General features: G+C 48.1%; 1 protein-coding gene across 10 annotated transcripts in view; it reads left to right on the plus strand.

Annotated features, from left to right (window-relative positions):
• Positions 1-20871, plus strand: part of PRUNE2 (prune homolog 2 with BCH domain) — a 260718-nt gene that overhangs the window by 180489 nt on the left and 59358 nt on the right. For all 10 annotated transcript variants that reach the window (XM_046023988.1, XM_046023991.1, XM_046023994.1 and 7 more), the window contains exons 8-9: positions 2524-9037; positions 9392-10157. In XM_046023988.1, coding sequence (XP_045879944.1) covers positions 2524-9037; positions 9392-10157 — 7280 coding nt within the window. The remainder of the gene's footprint in view (positions 1-2523; positions 9038-9391; positions 10158-20871) is intronic.

A 20871-nucleotide genomic window follows, 5' to 3' on the forward strand; every position in this document is an offset into this window, starting at 1 on the left:
ACACGGCAGGAAGTCTAGTTAACATCCATCACTAGGCGTAGTTACGAGAAATGTGTTTGTGGGATGAGGACTTTCACGACCCGCTCTCTGAGCGACTTTCAAATGTATAATACGGTATTAGCGACTGTAGTCGCCACGTTGTACATTACGCCCTTAGGACTTAACGAACGGAACTGGAAGCTTATACCTTTTGGCCTCCTTCACCACCACCCCCTCCATACAAGCCTTTTAATTTAATTTAATTTTTAAATGTATTTTGTAGGGAAATACAGTTGACGCTCAGTGTTACATTAGTTTCATGTGTAGAACATAGTCATTCAGCAACTCTGTATATTATGTTGTGTCCACGAGTGTAGCTACCACCTGTCATCACACAACACCGATATCATTGACTTACCCCCCATGACCACATGGGGCCTTTTAAAAGATGCCCGTATCTGTTTGTCTTCTAGACCGAATCCACAGAGAGAAAGAATGTATCTGTTTCACCCAAAGAGAGGCAAGTCCTCCTGGGGGTGATATTTTCTTTGAGGGCTGCTACTTGATTATACCTAAAAAAAAAAAAAAAAAAATGAAGTCCTCGTCTGAGTACCTACTGGGGGCCCAGGGTTTAGTAACTGATCTAATGCTTTGATCAAAATTGGCTTGTCTGTAAGTACGAAAATTCTGACTGCGTAATTAGCTCCTCTTGGTTGATAACTGAATTTTTTAACCCAATGTTTCACAAATAATGTAAGAAGTAGACAACATTAATCAAAATAGGGCACTGGCTATACCAAACCAGGTGTATTTAACAACCAGTAGGAGAACCTACATGATTCATTACAACAGGGACCCAAACATACAACGGTTTCATCACTGTCTTTCCTCACTCACGGACTGGACACAATGTCTCTCCGCCGGGCTGCAGCAAAGTCTCGCGAGACTCCTTTCTCTCGGGAGACTCCTTTCTCTCGCGAGATTTCTTTCTCCTACTACGCCCTCACTTGCGGTCCCCCAAGAGATCAGTCTTGGCTGCACTGCATGTGACTGTAGATGCTCACGGACTCTTCTGTGCATTCCCCACTGCAAGTGTGAAAGAGGAAGGAGCCCCTCTCTGCTCCGGCCGGATGTGTTTTTCAACCCCCCGCTTCTGACCCCCACACACCTGCGCATTGTATTAGCAGCCTGTGGCTTTTTCAAAGCTTTGACTCTGCACTGGGTTTCCAAGCTGAATTCTGTGTCCGGTCACTGGTTTCCTAGGGACCGACTTACACCTCCTAAGCCTCCAATACAGTGGTTTTCAAATCACTTTAGTAGCAGAGTGGTTTAAAATTTGGTTAATCTTAAACAGACACAAGTGGACGAGCCGGTGAAGGGATTAGAAGCTCTGGAGCCGGCTGGGCATGCTCTTCCCCATGCCTGCCCCGCCACCTGAGACACAGCTCTTGAGCCCACACAAGGTCAAGACTACCTTAGAGGAAACCTTGTGGGTCCATGGGACCACAGTTGGTTAAGGGTCAGCCTCTGCAGAATTCACAACATGGCTCCATCACATGTCACCTGCATGGCATTGGTCAAGGTGCCTGACCTTGCTATGTCTCTGAGTCATCACTGGCAAAATGGGGATAAAAATCCCTACCTTGTACAAAATTATTGTGAGGATGAAAGGAGATAGTGCACATAAAACCCTTAGAACTGCGCCTGGCATGTGGAAACAATAAATGTGGGTAATTATCACTATCTATGTGATCTCCCTAGTTATTTTCAGTGTTGTTGCTCTCACCTCCGCTATTCCTGTGGGGCCATTTCGAAAGCCCAGTGGGCAAAATATCCCTGACATTTCCTAAAAATCACAGAGCTGCGGCCCGGTTCCGACCTCTCACCACCTTCTCTTGGCCTCCAAGGGCAGCTTTGTCTGTTCTGGGCTCCATGCCGATGCTTTCAGTGGGGCAGGAAGAGATAGTTGGGGCTCCTGTGCTGTTGGAAAGCTCCACCCTTGGTAGCTTTCTCCTTCCTATTTTCTCCTTTGCCTTATGAGGCAAAGGCTTTCGGAGGTAAAAGAGGGTCCTGGGTTCCTCCTCCTGCTCCATTTCCCTTCGTGCCCATACTCATCCCACCCCCACTTCTTCTCAGCAACCAGCATTATCGCAGCTTTTTTCGAACTTGAGTTTCACTCCTGTTGGAGGATAAGACTGTGCTACACCAAGGAAAGGATTTAAATGGTTTAAATCTCGTAACTTGGTGCTCGCTTCGGCAGCACATATACTAAATCTCGTAACTTGTAACTCTCAGAAGCAAACAACACTGAGCAACGGGATTTTGAGTTAAAAGAAAAGCTGGTTTGATGGGATTGTAGAAAGAGGTGGTGGTATTTTAAGTGGGATTTTCCGTGTCTTACATTATGGGGTCTGCAGTTGTTTGAGATCTTCTTTGTAGAACGATGCACATAGATTAATTTTATATTAAGAAAAACCAAGAGAGACAAATTGCAAAGATCAGAGTGCCTAAGTGCTCACACAAACCCCTGTGCCTCCCTGACAGATTTGCTGTGAACTGGAGGAATGCCAGAACCCTTGCCTAGAGCTGGAGCCCTTTGAATGTGGTTGCGACGAGATCCTGGTGTACCAGCAGGAGAACCCTTTGGTGACCTGTGATCAGGTGGTTCTTCTTGTCAAGGAAGTCATCAACAGGAGGTGTCCAGAGATGGCTTCCAACAGCCGGACGTCCTCGACCGAAGCTGTGGCAGGAAGCGCCCCACTGTCCCAGGGATCTTCCGGGATTATGGAATTGTATGGCTCCGACATAGAGCCACAACCCAGCTCCGTGAATTTCATAGAAAACCCTCCAGATCTGAGCGATTCTAACCAGGCTCAGGTGGATGGGAACGTAGACCTCGTCAGCCCCGATAGTGGCTTGGCCACCATTAGGAGCAGCCGTTCGTCCAAGGAGAGCTCAGTTTTCCTCAGTGATGACAGTCCAGTGGGAGAAGGTGCGGGGCCTCACCACAGCCTTCTCCCAGGGTTTGACTCCTATAGTCCCATCCCCGAAGGAGCAGTCGCTGAAGAGCACGCCCGGTCCGGAGAACACAGTGAATCTTTTGATCTCTTCAACTTTGATCAAGCGCCCATGGCTTCTGGGCAGTCCCAGCCATCTTCCCATTCTGCAGACTATTCTCCCGCAGACGACTTCTTCCCCAATAGTGATTCATCCGAAGGACAACTCCCCACCGGACCTAAAGAAATCAGTGGGATAGTGATGGACATGTCTAATTATTCATCCAGTTTGCTTTTGTCAGGGGCTAGCAAAGATAACCTTGTGGAATTTGATGAGGAGTTTGGTCAGAGACAAGATAGTCCCCAGGATCACTCTGAAAGAAATTTGAGCCTGACAGGTTTTGTGCGAGATAAAACTCCTTCACCAGAAAGGCTAAAAAATATTGGAAAGAGGGTCCCACCAACACCTATGAATAGCTTTGTCGAAAGCTCACCATCTACCGAAGAACCAGCTCTACTCTATCCAGATAATGTGGCCCAAAAAACAATAAACACAGGTCACATGGGGCCACCTCAGACCCGTGCAAGGTGCAGCAGCTGGTGGGGTGGTTTGGAAATCGACTCTAAAAATATTGGAGATGCATGGAGTTCCAGTGAGCAGGAGTCTGTCTTCCAGAGTCCGGAGTCATGGAAAGATCATAAGCCAAACCCAGCGGATAGGAGAGCCTCAGATTCCATATTTCAACCAAAGAGTCTCGAATTCCCAAAGTCAAATCCCTGGGAGTCTGAGTTCGGTCAGCCTGGGCTTGGCAGCAATAATATTCAAGACCGAAATGAGGACAATTTGCAGTTTCAAAATATGCCCCCAGAGAAACCGAATTTGCCAAATGCTTCTCCTCAGGGAACAAATCACCTGATAGAAGACTTTGCCGCCCTGTGGCGTTCTGATCGCTCTCCCACAGCGATGCCAGAGCCGTGGGGTAATCCCACAGAAGACAGCGACCCCGCCGCTGCGGTGTCATTCCCAGCCTGGAGGGCCTTTGGTAAAGAAGATGGTGCCAAAGCTCTGACAAGTACCTGGCACCTGCACCCAACCAGTGGTGAGACGCCGTCTGTGAGGGACCCGAGCCAGTGGGCCATGGCAAAAAGTGGGTTTTCTTTTCCTTCAGAAGACAATTCACCCAGCGAGGCAAAAAATGAAGAAATCTGGGGCCAGAAGAACCACAACCCCAGGGACAATGTCCTTATATCTGGGAATCCCAGCTCCGATCTGGATCATGCGTGGAATAGTTCTAAGCCAACACAGGAGGATCAGAATGGTTTAGTGGATGCAAAAATTATGGGGAAGGTGTATGAAAAGGTCGACTCCTGGAATCTTTTCGAGGAGGGTAGCAAGAAAGGCGGGTCGGATGCCATGGCACCATGGGAAGATTCCTTCTTATATAAATGTGCCGATTATAGCGCATCCAACATGGGGGAAGATTCCGTGCCTTCCCCCTTGGACACCAACTACTCCACGTCTGACTCTTACACGTCGCCAACATTTGCTGGAGATGAAAAAGAAACAGAAAACAAGCCATTTGCTAAAGAAGGAGACTTGGAGTCAAAAGACACGAACTCTGCCATGGGGGAGATTGAAATCCCTCCTCAGTCCCCAGAACAGCCACCTAGGAATCGAATTAGCTCAGGTCCCGGCAACCTGGAAATGTGGGGTTCCCCTGATGCAGATAATAGTTGTTCAATAAATGTCACTCATAACTCCGATAAAGATCTACTCGAGACAGAGCCCACCGATGATAAGAACATCTCCCTGGACGATGACATTGGGGAAAGCAGCCTGTCCAGTTACGATGACCCCAGCATGATGCAGCTGTACAACGAGACCAACCGTCAGCTCACGCTTCTACACAGCAACACCAACTCCCGCCAGGCGGTCCCTGACAGCCTGGACTTGTGGAACAGGGTGATTCTGGAGGACACGCAGTCCACCGCGACCATTTCCGATATGGATAACGATTTGGACTGGGATGACTGCAGTGCCGGCGTGGCGATCTCCAGCGAAGGTCAAGCACAGGGATACACGGCTGAAGGTCCCGAACCTGAGACCCGATTTTCCGTGAGACAGCTGGAACCGTGGGGTGTGGAGTATCAGGAAGCAAATCAGGTGGACTGGGAACTCCCTGCCTCTTCTGAGCACGGCGAGGAGCCTCCTGCCAAAGAATATGACACCCTGAATGAAAAGAGTGGGCAGCTCATCGCAAATAATATTTGGGATTCCGTCGTGAGAGATAATGACATGTCTTCATTAATGATACCAGGCCCATCATATGTTACGGATTCCGAGCTACACAAGTCACCTCTTGAAACTCCCAACTCATCAGAAAAAATTAAGGACAGTTATATCCCAGAGGTGCTAGAAGCTTCTGGAGCCAATGAGTCAGGAACACTTGATCCCGATAAGCAGGACTCGGGCAGGGGAACCCTGCCAAGGGATGCGGCATCCTGGGCAGCCACCCTTGAGAATCCAGGGCATGTTGCACACTCAGATCCGTGGAAAGGTCCCCACTATGCACAAAGCGAAGGTGAGGAGGAAGCCCGTGGAGCTGTTGCTAGGGAACGCCTCAATGAGGAAGAGATGCTAGATAGAACCTCAGAGATTTCTGGAAAAGGGCCAAGTGACCAGGAATGCTCTTCCCCAGCAGCATCTCACCATCAAGAAATCTGCGATGAATCGGGCAAAATCAGCTCTCGTTCAGTCACTTCCAGTCCTCAGAATGAGGAACCCCAGGAGGTTTTAGAGTACGAGAGCGGGTCCTACAATCCGGACCCCTGTGATGGTCACACAGACCTGCAGGTCCAAGAGACCTGCGAAAGGCACCTCATGGATTACAGAAATTCAGGAGAAACCACAGAAATTTCAGGTGGGCTGAAATTAACAAAAACTGTGTCTTTACCTGAAATGGATCTTGAGAAAACTGGAAAATGTAATGTTCTGGAACCAGAGAGAGTGAACCAAGAGCCACCCCATGAATGTCCCCAAAGCCTTGACATTTGGGAGGCCTCTACAGACAGTAACACGCAGGTCAATTTACCAAGTTCTGAGATAATTAAGAATCCTGAAGTCGAGAGTACCAAAGACAGCCCTCCAGGAACTGATCCATCTGGAAATTATCGCAGAGATAGTATTTCTTGTGAGTACACACATTCCAGCGCATCCAGTCCTGGCCTAAACGATTCTTCAGCTACATTGCCTTCCTGGGACCAGGGACCCAACACAGGGCATCACAAGCAGCAGCAAGATGATTGGAACCAACAGAATCACCAAGAATCTGTACTAATTACTACTGACAGTCAAGTAGAAGTAATTACTGAAAGGCAGGACCTGGAGAAAACCAGAATGGACTGGTCGGAAAAGAGCTTAGATCACAAGGTTCCTAAATTTTTAGAGATTTGGAATGACTCCTTAGATGGCGATTCCTTTTCCTCTTTATCCAGCCCTGAAACAGGCAAATATTCAGAATATTCCGCTGCCTGTCAAGAAGGAAATCTAGTGGTTAGCTGCCAGGAGAAAAACGAGCATGACATTTCTAAAACTCCACAGCCAGAGGAGGCCAGCTTCATGGCAACAAGCTCAGGTTCTGATGACGACAGCATAGGGGATGAAGAGTCAGGGGAGAAAGGGAGGCATCTGGGCACTTGTCAAACTGCTAAGAGTGAACCCAGGGCTTGGGATTCGCTGAATGAACCTAATAAGTTCTCGGCCACAGCTGATCCCAGTGATGAATTTTCTGCCTATGGAGGCAGTTCAGAATCAACAAAGTCAACTCCGTTCTGTGACAATCAACCAAACAGCCCCGATTACTGGAGTTTCTCGCCACTGAAGGAGACTGAACTGCAGATCACAGCCGTGGAAAAGGAGATGAGATCTGCAGAAACAGCCAAGACAGGAGATACCCTATGGCAAATCTCCCCCCAAAGTGAATCGAAGAATGAGAATTACTCTAAATTGGAAATGCTTGGCTTCTCAGCAGAGAGCACTGAGTGGTGGAATGCCTCTCTACAAGGAGGACGACCAATTGAGAGTACATCGGAAAGGGAATTACCTAGCTCAAGTAGTGAGTTAGAGATGAGTTCTTCAGTGTACCAAAACTTGAGTCCCTGGGGAGTACCCATGCAGGGTGACACGGAACCCATGGAGATCCAATGTACCAATCCTTTCACTGAGGAACATCAGTCACCCTTCCTGGATAGCAATGAGGAGAACTCCCATGAGCAACTTTGGAATATTCAACCAAGGCAGCCAGACCCAGAAGCTGACCAGCTTAGCCAGCTGGTAATCCTGGACCAAATTAAAGAGAAGGATTCCAGAGAGCAAAGCTTCGTGTCTTCTGCTGGTCAGGAACCGACTTCAGAAACACCTACCCAAGATCAGCAGTGTCAGAACACGGTGCTGTCCGTCTGGGGTCAGCCCGACCCAACATTTACTCACACAGATGAGAATGGACGTGTGATGTCTAATGTTTCGACGGTTGAGTGTCAAGAAACAAATTGGTGGGAAGAAGGAAAATCATATCCGGATGAAATAACGGATTCAACCATTGCCTCAGAAGACTTCCCCACTGTCAGTTCTTCCACCGAGCTGATGAAGAAGTTGGGTTCTGAATGGAATGTCTCTACCCCTAGTGAGGACCCCCAAGGCACGTTTGTTCCGGATATTTTACATGGCAACTTCCAAGAAGGTGGGCAAGTGGTCTCAGCTTCGCCCGACTTGTGGATGGATGCGAAGCAGCCCTTCAGCTTGAAAGCAGATGGTGAGAATCCAGATATACTGACTCACTGTGACCACGACAGCAATTCTCAGGCTTCCAACAGCCCTGATATATGTCATGATTACGAAGCAAAGCAAGAGACAGAGCAGCACATCCAGGCTGGAGTGGGACCCGGAGGGGAAGCTGGTGAGTTATATCTCCCTGAGCCAAAGAGGGATGAAGAACCCAGTCCGGAGTCTGGGCAGGAATTTGTTCCAAGCAATCCGGAACGATCTTCTGAAGATGTGATTCCACTGCCCCCAATCAGTGATCCGGTGGACACAAGGGGCTCCTCTCCACCTGTCTCTCACAAAGTTTGCCCTGAATCTTCTGAAATCAGTGGTGGAAATAATACAGATGCCCAAGCATCTGAGACAGGAGTTGCCCCAGATCCAGCACCAAATCTGCAGCTTGCAGACAGAACAAGCCCAATGATCGAAAACGTGGGAATGGGGATTTATGTAACTCTCCACGAGCAAACTGTGGACAGCAACAGCTCGCCGATGTCAGAGGACTTTTTCCCTGAAAGCCAGACAGATGCAGGAGCCTTGCTGGACCGTGAGCAGCCCTTTGCTACCGAGAATTCTGCTGCTGGTCCTGATGCCTTGCTGGCCTCAGACACTTGTCTGGATGTAAGCGAGGCTGCCTTTGACCACAGTTTCAGCGACGCCTCCGGTCTTAACACGTCCACAGGAACGATAGATGACATGAGTAAACTGACATTATCAGAGGGCAATCCCGACACGCCAGTTGACGGGGATGCGGGAAAGCAAGATATCTGTTCATCCGAAGCCTCATGGGGTGATTTTGAATATGATGTCATGGGCCAAAACATTGATGAGGATTTGATGAAAGAACCCGAGCATTTTCTCTATGGTGGTGACCCTCCCTTGGAAGAAGACGCTCTGAAGCGATCGGTGGCCCCTTACACACCACCCTTTGATTTGTCCTACCTCACAGAACCGGCTCATGGTGCCCAATCAACAGAGGAGGTCGGGTCCCCCAAGGATGAGTCTCTGAGCAGCGAAGCAGCCGAGATACTGCTTTCCGCCCTTCCCAATCAAAGATGCAATGAAAAGCATGAAGAAACCCAAAATGGCCAGCCTGGACAGCTGGTTGTGCTGCATATTCATGAAGGTCCTGAGCCAGAGGGAGCCCACTCCAACCTCCAGTTGTCTCCATCCAACATCGACTGGGAAGTAGAAACCGATAACTCGGATTCACCAGCAGGTGGAGACATAGGACCACCAAATGGTAAGAAACAACGGGGTCCTCCAACCCCCGCCCCCACCCCCTTCCCCCCACCCCCACTCCCAGAACCTGCCGTTTTCGCGCAATTATCGTATTTGTAAACCGAGCTCTTCCTACCAAGGGGGTAGAAAGAGGAACTAACTGCATTTGCAATGCACGCTTAACCAAATTACCAAAGTAAATGCTGCTTTTATAATACCTCTCTTTGAGAGTGCCTGGGAAAATAAAACAGCTCAACCAAAAAAAAAAAATCTTAAATTATCTCTCCTTAGATGGATCATTTGCAAAGATCACACATCACATAATGTGTTAATTCCGCCTTGTTCTCCCCTTCTCGCCTTCATCTTCTACTTCTAGGAGTCAGCGAGGGAGTGTCAGAGTTGGAAGAAGAAAAAGTAATTCCTGTCAAAGAGCCTGAGCGGATAACACCAGAATACAGGGAAGAAAGGTACTCAGAGAAGAATGAAGATCGTCAGGCGCTACACATGGACTACATACTTGTAAACCATGAAGAAAATTCACCCCCAACACCCGAGGCCCGGAAAGCCGGAGAAAGCACATGTGAATCAGGAAAGTTTCCCAGGGGTCCTGAAGAAACAGGGCTGCCAGGAACTCAGCTAGCAGGCCTCCCAGATTCCCGTCAGCCCGCCTCCTTCAGTGAAGGAGAAGATGGTTCTGTAGAGACAATGTCTCCCAAAGGTGATAAGAGATCATCTCTCGAGAGCCCTGGGCAAGACCAGAGCTGGATGGTCTTGGGTCACAGTGAGGTGGGCGATCAGTCGTTAGAAGCTAGGGACTCAGGGCCTGGAGGCTCTGGCCAGGTGGTAGAACTGACCTCCCCTTGTGGCTTAGGTGAGGGCCCCCACATACAGGTTCTAGGAGGAATGAAGCCCGTGGAATCTTTAACACTAGAAGAGGCTCCTGGTCTGGGCAGCCAATCCCGGAAGAGCAAGGGCCGAGGCAGGGCTGGCCCAGACACGGTTCTGGGACAGGCTGTCCACCATGACAATGAATGGGAAATGCTTCCACCTCAGCCTTCTCGGAAAAACAGGATCCTTGAAACGGAAATGGAGGAGGAGACAGAGTTTCTGGAGCCCAGAACGAGGAAACCGAGACCAAAAGGGTAAGCTGAAAGCTAGAGTTATTTCTTTTTTACTGAAAAATATTGTATTAGAATCTGGGGAAATGGTGAGGGATTGTGCAACATGAAGAACAACTAGATGATGGGAGCTTTGCTTCCAGGTTTGGCCAAGCACCATCCGTAAAAACAGCTGAGATGATAAACATAAAGATAATGATGATTTGTGGCCATTTTCAGTCACAAAACAAAACAAAAACACTTCAGTTTCGATCCAGAGTCTGTACTTACCCTTCTGATACTTACCCTGCTCTGCCTACTCAATACCTATATTACTCTTTTTTTTTTAATATTTTATTTATTTATTTGACAGAGAGAGAGGTCACAAGTAGGCAGAGAGGCAGGCAGAGAGAGAGGGAGAAACAGGCTACCCACTGAGCAGAGAGCCTGATGCGGGGCTCGATCCCAGGACCCTGAGATCATGACCTGAGCTGAAGGCAGAGGCTTAAACCACTGAGCCACCCAGGCGCCCCCTATATTACTCTTAAACAAGCAGTTGGAACCAGAGGAAGCAGGGCACTAACATTTTTTTCATAGAGCACCAAACAGTTTGCTTATATTATCTCATTTAATACTTAGGACAGTGCTCGCTTCGGCAGCACATATACTAATACTTAGGACAACCTTGATGTGGTCGGTTATTATTACCTTTACTTTCCACACATCGGTGGGAGTCCCTGGAAGTAAGTCACCAGAGGGAACACTTGGATTTGAAGGTTTTTCCACCTCTAGAGCCAGTACTTTTCCAGCAGACCTGCTGCCTATCTCACACAAAGGGCAAGTCTGGTTTTATGTCACAGCTAACTTATGAGGAGGGCTAACTAAGGAGACGCCACAGCAGGCTCAAAATCTTAGTGTGAAATATTCACTCCCCAGCTGGCTGAAAAATTGGCCAACAACCATCAGACTAGGGATCCATTCATTCATTCTCCACATGGGGTCTGAGAATCTGCTCTGTATGGAGTTTCTGGGTAGCCAGTGGGTATAAGACAGAACGTCAGAGAACAGGATGTCATCTCTGCCCTCGAGCTTCCCAAGCCCTGTTGACACCATGAAAGGTTGTTCATTTCTCTTCATTTGTCCTGAAGGAGCCCTCTTGCTCCCAGGGACAAAAGGCCAAACTGTGACAAGTTAAAAGGGAAGATCATGTTTCCTCTTTAAAATGTAGCGGAAAAAAGATCTCTTTTTCCTACTCATTTCCGGAGCCTAAAGGAACTATGCCTACCACAGACTCCCTGTGAGTCCAAGAATCTGGATCACAGCCTAGCTCTGCTATGACTGGCCATGCGTGTTGGGATCAACCCTAGGTTTAAATTTCTTCCTCCATGAAATTGGTGGCTTGGGCTAGAGGACCTCAGGCCTTCCTCAAGTTCCCATCTGCAGGAGCCTCATTTGTGAGTAAACAGAACGTGTCCTCCAGAGCTTTGGTCTTCACAAATTTCCTCTCTCTCCCCGAAAGGAGTAAGAAAAGAAGAAGGAACAGCAGGGGTAAATCAAGGGTTCTAAAAGGGCCATAAAGAGTTAAATCTCATATTCAAGGGTAGCTTCCTAAATCCAGACCTTTTCTGTTGGCCTAATCTTTCTTTTTCCCGTCAAGCTATTTCCTTCCAGAGAGCCCCCAGATCCGTTATAGAAAGAGGGTAGCAGATGGATCCCAGCAGCCCCGCTGGTGTTGTTATGGATGGAGCTCAGAACTCGGGCAGCCTTGCCTTGGCTGAGCTATTGTTTGGCTTCTGGTCTGCATTTTCATGCCCCTGTGGTCCAACAGATGAGACTGCTCCCTGGTGCCACCAGCCCCCTTTCTTGCCAGCAGATTTCTTTGCTCATATTTTTCTGCTCAGACCCTGCAGCAATGACCATTTTCTCACAACTGGGGAGGGGGCAGAGTTTCCCCGCCAGCATCTGTATTATTACCTTTTGCATAAATAATTTACTCTTGACTATGTTTGAAAGGTTCCCTCTGTACTAGATTTTGAGAGGGCACAGAGCTGTGGAAAACAGTGATTCCCTAAATGGGGTCCTACAACCAGCAGCCTTGGGGCGGCCAGCTGACTCTGTCAGTAGAACATGGGACTCTTGATCTGGGGGTTGCGAGTTCAAGCCCCACATTGGCCGTAGAGATTACTTAATTTTTATTTTTTTAATAAAAGCAGCAGCCTCAGACTCACCTGGGTGCTTGCTAGAAATGCAAGTTCCTGACCCTACTCCTCATTCTTCCTGAATCTAGAACTCCAGTTGGGGTCCAGCGATCTGTGCTTGAACACGGGTGACTCTGGTGCACGCTCAAGTTGGAGAACCACTGGTCTAAAACTTCCTCCCAGTCCTCTAGTTTAAGAAGGGAGTGAAACACAGGTAAAGAGGTAGATAATAGTGTAACATGTAAATCAAAGTAGTTGATGACCAACGTGTGTGTAAATACACATAGCTATCATGAGCGTTCACCACGGCCGGCGTACTGAGCCCTGTGTGTGCACTACCTCATTTTACCATGGCACGAATTACACAAGGAAGAACACTGATGTTTAGAAAGGTTGAGGGGCGCCTGGGTGGCTCAGCCGGTTAAGCATCTGCCTTTGGCTCAGGTCATGATCCCGGGGTCCTGGAATCCAGTCCCACCCATTTCAGGCTCCCTGCTCAGCGGGGAGTCTGCTTCTCCCTCTCCCTCTTCCTCTGTGCTCTCTTGCGCGCTCTCTCTCTCTCTCAAATAAATATAATCTTAGAAAGAAAGAAAGAACCTGATCCTTGTATCCATGGAGCTATAGCTTGTCTTCTAGCTCTGTGAGGTGAGTTATTTGGTTCTCCCTGAAACTAAAATGACCTCCAAACAACAGGTGTCATATTCCTCACAACTTGCTTCTTATGGTCATCTCTGTGCATTCTTTCTTTTTAAATTAGTAATGTGGGGCTTTTTCTTCTGTCTGACAAGACTGCGGAAAATAACTCCCTTTTCTCCCTCTGAGCAACCCCTTTATACAATTTCACAAGACCCTCTAAAGCCCGACTTTTTCTGTCTGGGACTTAGGGTTGAGGAATTAGTACATTGGGTCTTCAACCCACGTAAATGCTGAAAATGAAAAACGGATAAAGAAATAATCTGTCGACTCTTTCTCTCGAGGTTGGGTAACGTTATGTTTGGGCTCGCAGAAGAATCAGGCTCTTTGAGCACATGCTTCCCCCTCCCTGGGTCTTGCTGTTTGGATGGGCTGCATCCCAGTTCCAAATATTCGCCCTTTCTCCCAGGCAAGCCGATACTCCATAAATGACAGCCGTCCCTTGTTTATCCACGGTTATTTGGCTTTGCCCTGAACCAAACCTGGAAGACCAAACTTGGCACTGACTCTGTGTTCATTTATTTTTGTAATTATATTTGATCACTTGGTGTGTTATGTTTGGTGGCTTGGTGGTGATAAATATATTCAGAGTTCTTTAAATCTGCAGTTTAACTTAGGCCTTAGTCTCCTTTTCAGAAAAAAAAAAAATGGTTTTTTCTCTCCTGTCTCCCCACTAGCCCCCTGCTATGTCTCCACTTCTGGCCAGCCCTACCCAGAACAGACTTCAGATAAGTGTGGTCCAGCCAGTCACCCTCTGAGCTCAACAGGGTGAATTTTATTATCCCTACTTCATAGGTCAACCAGCTCAGTAAACGAGCCGTTAACATCATCCAGAAATGAGACTGTGGTAACATAAGGACTTGAACTTCTGTCTTCTCCCTTCCAGCCCATTGCTTGTCGATACGACACAGAAGCCAAAGCAATCGTTTTTTACCACGTATTCTATAGGTTGACATACTTCTTCCTATCCTCCTGTTGTCCCATTGAGAAGTACATCACATGTAATAGTCAACATTCCCAGAGTTATTCGGAGAATAACTGAGTCAGAACTCGCCTCTGCCTCTTCCCTCTGTCATGTGACCCACTGAGGCCTTCCCGTGCCTGAAAGCACATTTCACTCCACAGTTAATTCGTGATGGTTACTGCCATGTCCATGGGCTGCCCCCCCCATCTGTGGTCTGTGGGGCCAACTCGAGCCATCAGAGGCGAGAGGGGGTGAGGGAATCAAAGCCCTTCACTGTACATCTACGTTCCCCATATATTTATAGATGTGGTATTTTGTGGTAAAGGAGTTTCTAGCCAGAGAAGGCCATGAACACCAAGACGAGGTGGTAAAAGTCAGCTGTCCCGTGGGAGGAACACCCACAGAGGAGCCCTTTTGTGTTGTGCTGGCTTCTCGTTTGAGGAAGAATCCAAGGTATTTCTCCAGCTGGAATGGTGAAATGTCAAAACTGATGTCAGGAATTAAAAAAAAAAAAAAAACAACCTCCATGAAAATTGATGGCCTGTGAGGAAGAGGAGAAGTCATGGCTTACAAAAGCAGGGTATGTCAGTCTGTCAGAGAGCCAGCAGGAGAGAGAGGACACATTCAAATGAGGGTAATTCGAGAAATATTTCATAAAGGGAGTATTTACAAAGATGGAGGGAACATGTGAGGAGCTCACAAGGAACGGTATAGTAGCTCAGGAATGGAAATGGGACAACTGTTCTCGTTCCTAGGCCTCAGGGGCAAGGAGAGGGTGCTTTCCAGAACTCAGAACAAGAATATCGGTTTTCCTGAGAATAGCCATGGCCCAGAGTTTGGGGGCATGGCCAGCCAGGGGCCTTCCCACGGAGAGGAAGCCAGAGGAGTGCAGCTCCCTGCCTCCCCGCTTCCTCCCCCGGAACTCCCACCAGGTTCCCCGAAGCCAAGCGGGATTCAGAGTGGGAGGGAGCCTCATGGGGCCTAGAGCAAGAGGGAGAAAGTAAGCGAGTGAAGCCGAAGCAGCACACAGATGTTATCCCGCACAGCTGGCTGGATTAGAAAGCGGTGGAACCGCAGCTTCGGAAAAGTGTGCTGAGATCTGTGAACGTGCAGGGTCATCGACTATTCCTCCCGTGCAACAGAGGACCTGTTTCCAAGGTCCAGGGGACAGCTCTCTTAGGACAAGCGCTGTCGAAGGGTCGCCCCAAGATTGGGTGCAGCTTTGCAGAAACTGAGGCTGTGCCAACGGAAGAAATGAGGATGTTACCTCCCTACCATGCTAACTTTTGGTTAAGGGCTGTGGCTTCTTTTAATTGTCACCCTAAGAGAGTTTTGTTCTAGGTGACAGCCTGTCAGGAAAATTTTATTTTATTTTTTTTTAAGATTTTATTTATTCATTTGACAGAGAGAGATCACAAGTAGGGACAGCGGCAGGCAGAGAGAGAGGGGGAAGCAGGCTCCCCGCTGAGCAGAGAGCTGGATGCAGGGCTTGATCCCAGGACCCTGAGACCATGACCCGAGCCTAAGGCAGAGGCTTAACCCACTGAGCTTAACGCAGGCGCCCTAGGCAGGAAAATTTTTAATTCACTCCCATAAACTATCTCAAAATGTTGATCAACTCCAAATCAAAAATTTATGGAAGATTGAGTCCAGCACACGCGCGTGTGCATGTGCGCGCGCACACACACACACACACACACACACACACACACACACACTCTCTCTCTCTCTCTCTCTCTCTCTACTCAACCTTACCTGGCAGCCCCGCCCTGGTCCACGCACTCCACTCCTACCTCCTCTGTCAGCCGGTTCCTACAATCCATACTCCACTCACTGGCTTGAGTGATGCCTTTCAAATGTAAAGATCCTGCTTTCACCACCCACTTTCTTAAAACCATCCAATGTCATTTTGGAATTCAGTTCTGATTCTTAACTACCACTGTAAGGCCCTATGTGTCCTAGTTGCTGCTTACATTTCCGGTGGCCAAGAGTACTCTTTCCATCAGTCTCCGGGCTTGCCCACCGGACCCTTTCCAATTCAGTGAGTTGGTGCCAGCTGTCCTCTCTGTCTAGACTTCTCTTGATAGGGCTTATTCTCATCACTCATGCCTCCCCAGAGAGCTCTTCCTTCTACACACACCATGTCACTCTGGGGCAGATGCTTCTGGCATCTCGTGGGTAAAGGCCTCAGAAGCTGCTACCTGTCCTACAACACACAGGAGGGCCCTTCACCGCAAGGATTATCTAGCCCTACATGTCAGTATTGCCAGGGTTGAGAACCCTGCTCTTCTCACTGCCCTGATTTATTTTCTTCTGTTTATTTGTTGTTGTTTTTTTAAAAGATTCTATTTACTAGAGAGAGACAGAGAGCATAAGCAGGGGGAGAGGCAGAGAGAGAAGCAGGCTCTCCCCTGAGCAGGCCCGATGTGGGGCTGGATCCCTAGACCCTGAGATCATGACGTGAGCCAAAGGCAGACACCTAGCCATCTGAGCCACCCAGGCGCCCCCTTCTGTTTATTTGCTTAGTGGATTCTGTTCTGTCTCCACATGTGACAATGTCCTCGCCAGGAAAGCAGTTGCTGCTTGTGAGGCGCCCCAGAAATACGGCCTGATTGAACGAATGGCAAAGAAAGCCAAGTTGTTCCCATATAATTTGCTTTTCATGAAACAGAGCATTTCTGGTGTTTGCTGCTTCCTTCTCCAAGCAACACGTGGTAAATTTAGTTTGGGCATGACTTAATTCAGGCTATAACAAATTCCCATAGACTGGGTGGCTTATAAACAAGAGAAATCTATGTCTCAGCTTTGGAGGCTAGAAATCTGAAATCAGGGTGCCAGGAAGTTCAAGTTCTGATGAGATTCCTCTCCTCGGTTGCAGACTGCCAACTTCTCATGGTATCCCCACAGCAGAATTTCCGCAGCGGAAAGAGCGAGAAAGCTCTCTGGGGTCCTTTCAGAAGGGCATTAATTCTACTCATGACAGGGGAGCCCCATCTAATCCTAATTATTTCCCCAAAGCCCCATCTCCTAATACCATCACATTTTGGGGGAGGGGTTAGGGTTTCAGCCGATGAACTTGGTGGGGGGACGCACTCAGTTCATAACAAGGATATGCATCTTTTCAGATGTTGCAAAAATCCATCTTTCCTCTTCTTTTGGAATTGAGACCATAATTACCTCTCTTGAGTGTCCTTGTTTCCCGCTATACAGTTCCTCCAAGATTCTCATGGCCTTTCGGTTTCCGTAAGCGCTATTACCACTTGCCTCAGCCTCATGGAGAAAAGGAGGTGCACCTGTCAACGGTGCCTATAACCAGCTTGTGCAAAGGAGAAAAATACTTCTGCTTAGTCATCTGTCATACCAACAACTCACGTAGCAGTTGACAATATGTATCTTCAAAGACCTTTTTTATTCTTTGTTTTTTTTTACCTTAATTTATTAAATAATGATTTGGTGGATATATTGGGCTCTCAAAGCATAACTGAAACTCCCCTGGAGACTTTGACATCCACCACCCCCTTTTCAGGTATATGATGATCAGGATGCTACTTCATGCGTTTAAGCAGTAATTATTTTCCTTTTTCTTTTTAAGATTTTATTTTATTTATTTGACAGAGAGAGATCCAAAGTAGATAGAGAGGCAGGCAGAGAGAGAGAGAGAGAGGGAAGCAGGCTCCCTGCTGAGCAGAGACACACCCCCCCTATGCGGGACTTGATCCCAGGACCCCGAGATCATGACCTGAGCCGAAGGCAGCGGCTTAACCCACTGAGCCACCCAGGTGCCCCCCCACTTTTTTAAAATAATTGTAACTGCCGCAGCGTCGCCGTGAATAAAACAATACATTTACTCAAGTGCCCAGCAGACCCTGACTTAGGGCTCTTTTGCTCTGGCACAGGCTGAGACAACATCCTCCAAGACAAAAGGAAGCATCATTGCTGAAAACAGATGTCCGCATTTCCCCCATTTAATGAAGTGCCTCTTACGTTTTTAAAGGTATCTGTGATTGAACAGATTCCATGTCAGCTGCTGGCTTTTAAAAACAGATTATAAAATAGATTGAATTACAGTGTCTGTTCTATAACACTTAACTCCTCTTTCTGTACCCTCCAGCGGCTTCTTTTTTTTCCCCAGCTGATAAGGGGAAGTCCTTCTAATGAGCCAGCACTTCACAAAGATCAGAGCCCCATTTTTAGCCGTCAGCCGGGACACCCAGGGTATGACCAGCTCTAAAGCTGTCTGTGCTTCCCTGACGGTTTTGGCTCATCTTGGCTTTGAGAAACGCACTGACACTCTTGCTGAACGTCTGTGGGTCAGTAAACCTGCCAAAGCCACACCTTCCTCGTGCCTGCCCCCCTTTGGTCCTCCTCCAGGACTGAGAGGTAGACGGCACGTGAGAACTTACGTCATAACCGCTCATAAGCCTGAATAATTTTGTAGGCTTTTAGTTTATTTATTTTAGAGAGAGAGAGAGCACAAGCAGGGGTTGTGGGGGCAGGGAAGAGCAGAGGGAGAGGGAAAGCAGACTCAGTGCTGAGTACAGAGCCCCAAGTAGGGCTCGATCTCATGACCCCTGAGATCATGACCTGAGCTGAAGTCCAGAGCTTGGATGCTTAACTGACAGAGCCACCTGGGTGCTCCTGTAGGCTTTCAGTTTAAATAAATATATAAAAAATTTTGCTTCTTCCTCTTCTCCCTTTCCCACTGCCCTCCCACCACCCCCAGCATCCATGGTGAGGAAAGAAATAGTCATCATTTTAAGTACTAAGAACAGGAGCTAACATTTCTTAAGTACTTACCATGGCCGGGTACTCAGCTGAGTAATTCACTTTCCTATTTTCTTTTTTTTTTTTAAGATTATTTATTTATTTATTTATTTGACAGACAGATCACAAGTAGGCAGAGAGGCAGACAGAGAGAGGAGGAAGCAGGCTCCCCGCTGAGCAGAGAGCCCCATACGGGCTCGATCCTAGAACCCCGGGATCATGACCTGAGCCAAAGGCAGAGGCTTAACCCACTGAGCCACCCAGGCACCCCACTTTCCTATTTTCTTAATAGTTTCCTATTTTGTTAGTACCTAAAATCACCCTATCCCCCTATCGTAGCCTCCCCCCACCCAGCCCTGCCCCCCCCATCAAAAACAACAACAAAAACAACTAAAAGGTTATGTAACATGGAACTCAGAGCAATCCAGTTCTGAGGACGGTACCTATAGTTGCTTTTTGCTTTGACATTTTGCCTGATGGTGATCAAAATTCTTTGGTTTGTCTGATCATATTTTTTTTTAATGAAGAGCACACAAGCAAACAAACGAATGCACGCCTGGCATGAAACTTTTCCTTCCTATTTCACTGACTTTACCTGTCAAATATTTCTGTCAGCGTTTTGAGAAGTAATGATTGTGTTAGTAGCTAACATTTACTGTGAGTGGATTTTCACCTAGACTTTAAGACTTCTAGATGCATCGTTCTTCAAAGTGCTAGTATTCTTATTATCCACCTGGGAGTCAGCGGCCTGAGTCATCAGGCACTGTAGTAACTGGTCGGAATTCGCTAATAAATAGTAGAAGTTAGATTCAAACTCTGGGACCTCTGACCGCAGAGCCCACATGCGTTAGGGCCCCACGCTTCTGTCTGCCAACAGCCATGATTTTGTGCAAACACCATAACCGTCTCTGGAACCTTGAGTGGCCTTGTTTATGTGTCTGACCATGCTTCCAAAGTCCGTTTATTACGATCTTACCCATTGTCCATGCAGAGGAAATAGTCGTGCTGCCATCTTACTGCGTGTGCTGTGAAGCGACAGGATTTTTTTTTTTTTTTCTTTTAAGATGTTTCAGGGGGACTAGATTCCTTCCAACCTGTGCTTTGAGCCCACTCGCAGCCAGCCTCACTCAGGAGCAGGGGTGGGAGCAGACACGAATACCTAAGGGGCTTCTCTGACTCCACAACCTGGATGAGAGAGTGTTCTGCGTTCCCTACCGCGGCTCGGCGCGGCCCCGGCTCCATCCCCCCGCGCGGGAGCGCGGGCGGCGGCCGGGTCACTGGGCGATCCGGGAGGCAGGTGATCCTCCTTATTTAGATGTGGCAGGGATCACGTGACCAGAAAATGGAGGCGAATGTGTATTCCCAGTTAACCGCTCCGGAAGGGAGATGCTGAGCGGCTGCGACCGAGCATCCTTCTCGCCCTCCGGGTAGCCAGCCTCCCCGCATCCTCAGGAGGTAGGTGCGTCCCGGTGCGGCTCTGGGAGGACCGGGTGTCCGCAGGACACATCGCAGTGGAGAGTGTCGTTCTCGCGGACCTGTCTATTGCTGCTGGGAAGTTGGAGGGGAGAGAGGAGGAGGAGGAGGAGGGGATGAGGGGCTCTGCCCAGCCCCTCGCCAGTGACAGCTGGCAGCTGCATTTCCTTCTGTATCAAGTGGGGAGGCTTGTGGTCTTCCAGGCTATCTCCTGCCCCTCCCTTGGCGAGCGGGTCATTAGGGAACCCAGACTCTGTAACCGCTCTCAACGTTTTGCCTTCCTTCCTATGATGGAAATGGAGATAGAAAATCGAAGGAAGGGACAGTTTGGAAACTGTTGAGGACTCTTGCCTACCGGCTTTGACGGTGTCTGTTTGACAGGTGGAGAGGCCCTGGTACAGGGGCATATTTATTTCTTGTATTATTGCTTATAGTTGCCAAAGCTGGTAACATACATGTTTCCTTTTTTCGAATGAATCTTGTAATCTTTAAATCTTACCTAAGTTCTAAGCTGCAGAAATAGGTCATCCTCCAAAATGGACTTGTATTGTTCTCTCCCACCTTTTCAAAATCCGGAGATAAAATACGCCATGGACAGAATATCGCTATTTCACTGAGAAACTGAGTTATATGAGAAACTAAATCAAAACGACCACCTGGTCAATTT

The sequence above is a fragment of the Meles meles genome, chromosome 11 (assembly GCF_922984935.1).
Source record: "Meles meles chromosome 11, mMelMel3.1 paternal haplotype, whole genome shotgun sequence".
Taxonomy (NCBI): domain Eukaryota; kingdom Metazoa; phylum Chordata; class Mammalia; order Carnivora; family Mustelidae; genus Meles; species Meles meles.